This window comes from Poecilia latipinna, unplaced genomic scaffold, assembly GCF_001443285.1.
Source record: "Poecilia latipinna isolate Pla-1442-1.1 unplaced genomic scaffold, P_latipinna-1.0 Scaffold430, whole genome shotgun sequence".
Lineage (NCBI taxonomy): Eukaryota > Metazoa > Chordata > Actinopteri > Cyprinodontiformes > Poeciliidae > Poecilia > Poecilia latipinna.
Window position 1 is genome coordinate 27,316 of NW_015113046.1, and position 7,466 is coordinate 34,781.

A 7,466-nucleotide genomic window follows, 5' to 3' on the forward strand; every position below is an offset into this window, starting at 1 on the left:
CAAACTGAAAAGTGCATCAAGCAGCTCTACATGCAGGAGACTCTTATCATGCGGAGCCTGCAATAGTATTCACACCCGGTGAATTCTACCCTCATTTTTTTTCTAACTACACCAACTGACATCTGAGTACTTTATTTTAATTGTGTGTGACAGACCAACACAAACAAGTACATGATGGTAAAATAGTAGGAAAATAATTGTTTTCTTCATATTTTGCCCTGTATTTGTGCGCTGACCATCTTCCCCATCTCTGCTAATGAAGTGCAACTCTGCAGTATAGTGCTGCCACTGCCATGTTTCACAGTGGTAATGGTGTCTTCGTGCTAGTTCTCCATGTCACCGTTTGTCACCTCCTGCCTGGATGCGGTTTGGTATTTGTCAGTTTATCTATTTGCAGATTTTTTTGTGGAACGTGAAATTATTCATGGAAAATCCACTTTTTCACAAGTTTTAAAAAGAGAATATCCAAAATATATTTAAAAAAATTACTGAGGAAGCTGAAACAAATATGGCAGCATTGAAATAACAGAATTCCCATATGTTGTGCGCATGTGCAAAGTTTCCAGACGTAAACGGTAACATGCAGTGTGTCTCTATGGATATGATGTCATCAGTCAAACTGGTTTACACGGCACTATCTATGACCCTGATTTTTAGAAAGCCACATCCTTCATTGATTGAAGTCACATCCTTCAATCAATGTGCGTTTCCTTTTTCATGACATTATCCGCGCCGTGATGCTCCTGCTCTCTCAAGTCCCGACCAGCACCTCCCTCTGCCTCCGCTGGCCTCTCTGGGGATAAATCAAAAAAAGTTCCCATTGTTGGAGTGAAGTTCACAGCAGGACTCCCGTCGAACAAATGGGACCTTATGAATCCCATGACCACGTACGACCACGTGTCCTGCGCCGTCTGTTATCCCCAGGCTACGAGACACAATGTGAGAGAAGAAGACAGCCGCAAATAAGAGCCCGTCTTTGTATAATGCGCACATTGTCATATCGGTCAGCTGGATGGCTGCTGCTTTTTTTCTTTTTTTATGTTTTTGGAGAAGAAGCTGGAGGACATTCTGGAATCTAACAAGTCCTCACAGATACGACAAACAACGTCTTCTCTCTGCCAGGTTGTCCTCCAGTCTGACTTTCTTTGCTTTCCCACTGGCTGTTGTGTTCTTAGTTTTTTTTTTTTATTGAATCCACGAACCAGGTGCATGAAAGGCACAAGATTTTACTATGAAATACTAACGCCGAAACGCAAACGTCTGTTGTAAATAACATTTCAAATTGCTAAGCTAAGCTAAAGACGCATTGATTTAGAATTGCTTTTAGTACATTGTAGTATTTTGTCATTTTTATGTTTTCACTAATGTTGTTACTTCATTTTGTTTTAGTTTCTTTCTTCATTTTTATCCCTGAGCTAAACTGGAGAGCACTTCGGTGCCGTCACTGTCGTAAAGTGCTATATAAATAAAATGTGATTGATTTTTCTTCTAAATATTTGACTTTCAGAGCCATTGAAGACTCATTGACGTAACGTTTCACTTATATTTTTTTGCAGAACCGTCCTGCATGGTGAGGCTACTTTCCAAGGACTGGAAGGATCACGTCGAAGGCCTCAACGCCAGCGAGCTGCTGGGGGAGGTCAAAGGTGAGAACACAAAACATTCAAGATCCGAACTGTTCCTAAATGCAGCTGCTTCCATTTGCTCAAAACTCAGAGGGATGTTTTTCTTTTTTTTAAAACTAAAAGGTCAGGACGAATATTAATAACAATCGTTCTTCAGTTAGAGGGATTTGGGTGTGGAATAATTGCTGTGTGGACTTAAAACTTGAAAGTTTTCTAAAAGAATGAAAGATTTGCTAAGAAATGCAATAAGGTTTCATTATGGTTTCTTCTTCGCGTTTGTCTAGAAACGTGGAATTTGTTGGAGATACGTTTTAGAAAATATACAGGAAAGATTCTGCTGCTTTGATTTTGATATTTAAAAAAATGAGGCTTCGGTCTACACGTTGTGTCCTTTATGTTCTTGCCATTTTAAATATTGTTTATTTCTGCACTAGTTTTTTGACTTTAGCATGGAAATTATTGCTGTAGTTTTTACTATAGCATGGAAAACTACAAAACTTTTCAAACCAGCCACATTTAAAGCTCTACTTTTCTCCTTGGGCTCATTCAAACACAAGTAGTGTCATAATACGATCAATCAGCATGAGCAAAAAAAAAAAAAAAAAAAACAAAACAAAAAAAAACTGTAAATAATAATAAAAAAAGAGCAATTTTCCATAAGAATTGACTAAAAATGTTATGCTTATCTCCTGAATGCGTGCCCTTAGTTTTAGCACATGAAAGCAGGAGCGTAAACGCCCGCCTGGTCTACCTACGGGTTATAATTGTATCTCTGGTTAAGGGTTGGGTTGGAGGGGAGAGGCGATACGAGCCCCCGGCTTTCTGTCCGCATCAGCAAATAGCCTTTATGAGGCTATAAATCGCAGCGACAAAAGTATTCTCGAGCTGGCTCTGGTATTCAGATGTAAAAATAGCGATGCTACGGCAGGATTCTTCTGCTGCAGTTTGATTTGGCAGCTGCAACTTGAGAAAATCAAATGCTTGTCAGCATTTCATCACACAACAACAACAACGTGCATCGCTGTGTCACCGTCTCACTTTGCCTGGTAAATATAAACAGACAATTTCTCTCTCTCTGTGTTTCTCTCTTTGTCTTAAAAGTGGGGATTGAAGTTTTGAATTGAGTTCATTTCAGGTTCTGTAATTAATCAGTGGAAATGAATTGCTTTTTAATCGAAAACTATACATCGACAAAATAAATATTTTCAATTCAAAACCCTTTTTTGCTTTTAAATTATTGGATGAATAGACATATATGGTCAAATAAAACAATATTTATCATTTTTTTATATGTTATTTTTTGTTTCAGGAATCACTGAACACTCATGTAACTTCTTTTGAAAAATAACTTTTTTAGAAATGTCCCATCAGATCGATTTTTGAACCAAGAGAACCTTGCTGTTGATCGTGCATCAGAATTACGGCCGTACCAGAAACATGCAAATACAAAGGTTCCAGTTAGGGAGATTTATTGTTAAAAATGTAATACATAAAAGCGATTTCACATTACAATTTTTTAACTTAATATAAATATAAAATGAATGTGATACAGTAGCATAGGAATAATGGTTAAAGTAAAACATCTGCATATGTATTTATGTACCAATAAAATGGATTCGTAACATTTTATGTTACATGTGGAGGAAAAGTCGGGCCTAAAAAAATTCATCCTAACTGTGAAGTATGGGAGTGCCGGCATCAAGCTGTGTTCATGTTTTGCTGCAGGAGGGACTGGTGCACCAAAACAAAGATGACATAATGAGGACGAAACTTTCCAAAAATATGTTATGTCAGTGTATCACACCTAGATATACTGAGGCCTTCCAGATTGACAATGACCTCTAGTAACTCTTCACAAAGCCTGTATGGGGAAATGTTGACATAGCTGGAAAGGTGTGACTAAGTTACTGCAGTTCTATCAGGTGGAGTGTTGGAGTATTGCTTTGAGTCATTCATTCATGTTTGAGAAATTATTTAATCTCCATGGCAACCATTCAGCTGTGTAAAATGCCTGGATGGATCTAGCCCCCCCTTTGAGGACTAAGCTCCTCCTCTGAGCATCGGTTTCCAAACTTGCGTCTCACAGAGCAGCTGTCCTCCAATCAGCTCCTTCAGACTAGCCAGCAGCAATTAGCAAAAGCCTGCTGAGCTCATTATACAAGCTCCTCCTCAGTGAAACGCTGGTAAAAACTTTCAAGGGTTAATAGTGGAGCCATGTAATTAATCAAATTTCTTCAAAGTAATGTTTAATAAAAACATAATTTTTATAACAACTGAATGTAACATGTCTTGTCGCACATAACCTTCTTTAAGCATTAAGTAAACATACTGTACTTTTATGAAATTCGCAAGTCACATAACAGTATCTGCACTCCTAACGTTGTTGGAAAACCTGATGAGGAGTCAGACAGAGTGAGGTTTTCTGTCTCGGATGATTCGTCGGATCCTGCTCGCGCGCTCTAACGTTCATCATTAACGGCTATGCTCTCAGTGAGAGAGAGAGAGACTGTGATCGTCTCCTGTTGAAATGGCAAGAATTTCCTCTGTGGAAAAATCAACTACAGAGAGTCTTCTGCAGCAGAACAGCCCAGACATTGAGTTTCATTTCAACCCAGAAATCTGCTCAGCCCCTCCAAACCTCCCCCTCTTTCTCTTAATTGTGGCCAACTCCATCTCCAATTACCCTAGCAGAAAAAAAAGAGAGACTGCTTTTACATCCGTAAGCACCTTTTGTAAAGTAATAATTGGACATCTGTTACAAGGCTGCTAACTCGAAAAGAAGCCTTCCTGTCGAGCCGTGCTTCTGGAAATTACAGAAGCTAAAATAACAAGCGCCAACACACCCAGTCTGCTGTCTCGTCTCTAAACCTGCATTTAAGGATGCTTAATACAATTATGCAACAAACAGTGTTAGTCAGTGGCCACTGCTGAGACCCTCGGTGTGGAAATACTGATGGACACTGGAAGGAAAAGTCCAACCTATTTGTCTCTTAACGTCATTCAAAGTACCTAACTTCAGTTTTGTAAAGGCTCACCTCCTGCTCCACACGGAGATGGATGCCTGAGCGCAGGAACGGTCTCCATCACGGCGCACACAGATGTCTCCGTTCCCTGGCTGACCTAAATACGCAAACACAACTGTTGCTTAGTGCCTCCTGACACAACAACCTGAACTCGCTTGTAAAGTCACAGTTATTTTGAGGGTGAGGAAAACCGATGGCCCTGTTTAATTCATTAGGGCTTGCAGGGTGCGCGTCATTAAATGTATCTTTATTTGAAACCTCTGGTGGGAAATCTGCTGTTTCGTGATGTTTTGCCTCAAAGCTCTCAGGATGTTTTCACGCCTGATAGTCCGATAGACTCGGCTGGATTGGGGACTAAAGTTGGGACGTTTGTTACGTTTTCAGCTGCTGCAGTTCACTTTCACGCTGCTCTGTGTCAAACCAAACAAACTCTTTGAAAAGGCTGTTCCCCTCCTCACCTGTGGCGGCGCTGCACTTTGAACTACTGAAGGAAACGACACTAAAATCTCTGAAGAAGACACTCAGCGCAACTTCCTTCTTCACGAAAATGGAGTGGCGTCAGATTTTAGAGGTTGCAGGATTTCTCTCTTGTCTTTGGCAAAAGACCACAAGCCATTTCTCGTGTGTTTATTTTGGACTCATTTACCCAGAATGCCCTGCACTGTAGTCTGCTTCTTGCTTTTGGAGCGGTTTCAGGTCCATTTGGCGTTCACAAGGCCTAAGATTTAAAGAGTTGGCTAAAAGTTTGGTTGTTTGGTCGGCATTAGAACTCGATTGATTGTTCACACCAGACAACCAAACTGGAGTTGGATTAAAGCGGACTAAACAGGGCCGGTGTGAATGAAACCGGAGTCCAAAGTGTGATTTGTTCTGGAGTTATTCCTCCTGTCACCAAGAAATATCTTAGCTGACAAGCTGCAGTCTTGAAACTCGTCTGCAGAGTTTACCTGAAGTTCTAAAGAGTTCCTGCGTCCCTCATGAAGCGCCGTAATCTTGTCCAATCATGTTCTTTAGCTGCAATATTTTACAGATTTTATGTATTTTTCCTGGCTGGTACCAATTTCTGTTTTTTTAGGTCTGACCTGCAGAATATGAAGTTTTGATAGCTGTTTTCCCAGGATTATGCCAGAAAAGGAAAGAACTTGAGGCTGTTGGAGGTCAAAGTTTTCAAAAATCGTCAGACTCAATCAATCTGTGCGAAACATACATTTTAATTATTTTGATGCAAGAAAAAGGAATAAGGAACAAAATCGTGTAAAATCGTTCCTAATAATCCACACTGTTTTCTTTCCATCTTTTAAGCCTCTTGATATTTTTTTTTTCTTTTCTTAAATTATTTTCCAACATTTACATTTAAATCTTTCACCAAAGCTCAGTTAGTAAAGCAAAAGAACAGATGGATCGAAAGTGTCTCATTATAATGTTAGATGCATGAGCTGGCACATCTGGCTGCAATAATCATATTCACATTCAAGCGTCTAATCCACTATCTTACTTTTTTCGCCTTTATTTCTTATTTTTCCCATGAAAACATATGTTACTGTCTATCTGTCTGTCTGTCTGTCTGTCTGTCTGTCTGTCTGCTGGGGCAAACTGACGTCAACGGCAACCAGAATATTTTCAGATTAGATGTTACATCCTTGCAGCCTACAGATCGGGGTTAAACATATCGACTAATACAATTTTAACGCACAAGTGAGATGAAAATAAAAATTAAATCTATTTGGTTGTCTCCTTGGAAATATCTCAGCTTCTGCTGGAGGAGAAAAGAAGGGAGCTCCTTTCAGGATATCCTTTGGTGTTATATAAAGAAAATGATCAGTTCTGATTGTTACACAATAATATTACCGCATGATGTCTGACCAAGCTGACATTGTTAATACAGCTGGTTTTGGGTTAGTCTTGATACTTTTTTTTTTTTTTTTTTTTTTTTTCAAAGTTCTGTCTATCTATCTGAGCAGTGGCACATGAAGTTCTGCATTAAAAAGTAAACGGGGTCAGAAACTTCAAGACAGTTCTGGTACCAAAAGGAACTTCTGTATTCAACATCAAGAAAACTCATGTGTATTTATTTTCTATTTTTTTGTATTTCTTAAGTTATTTTATGTGGTTATGTGTTTGTTTTTCTCTGTTCCTTTCACCTTTTTAATTATCCGCTAGGAATGAATAAAATTGAATTGGATTGAATTGCAGCTTTTGTGGAAGCTAATAAACTGTAGGAGGGTCTTTCTTTATTGGTTCCTTACAACAGGTTGTCTGTGCTAGTCACTTTAAAGAGAACAACATTATATATTTATAATATGTTTACAAATACACTAATTGCATAATAAGATTTGTTGTTGTTTAATAATTGTAACTTTATGTGTCACATTAATGGATACATATCCTAAGGAAAGATAAAAATCATTTTCCTCTGTCAAACATTCAAGTTTAAGTTAAAAAAAAATAAACATGAACAAGTCATTACATAATCCTTTTACCCTTATCATATTATTGCATACATACCTTGTCATTTCAATGGCCTGGTGAGGCTGGTTTGGTATATAACATTCCCGCCTCCTCTGTCTACACATTTGACCATTTGATCAGCAATTAAGACCAGTGGCGCAAAAAGTGGGTATGCAGCGCATGCAGCGCATCAGGGCGCTGCACCAGAGGGGGCGTCAAAACCCTGTCTGGAGGGGGCAGCGCACCGATGATGCCTTCGCATACATTTCACCGCGCCCTTATGCTCCTTCATATGTAAATGTGGGGGGGGGGGGGGGGGGGGATTTTTTTTATTCCCTCTTCCTTTTTCACTTTTCTCTCCGGGGGGGGG

At 39.3% G+C, this 7,466-nt stretch overlaps 1 protein-coding gene across 1 annotated transcript in view; it reads left to right on the forward strand.

Annotated features, from left to right (window-relative positions):
* Window positions 1-1,560: 1,560 nt before the first annotated feature.
* LOC106950936 (SRY-box transcription factor 6) overlaps window positions 1,561-7,466 on the forward strand; it is an 84,403-nt gene continuing 78,497 nt past the window's right edge. The window contains exon 1 of the mRNA XM_015038122.1: window positions 1,561-1,646. Within this exon, the coding sequence (XP_014893608.1) occupies window positions 1,568-1,646 (79 nt within the window). The 5' untranslated portion in view covers window positions 1,561-1,567. The remainder of the gene's footprint in view (window positions 1,647-7,466) is intronic.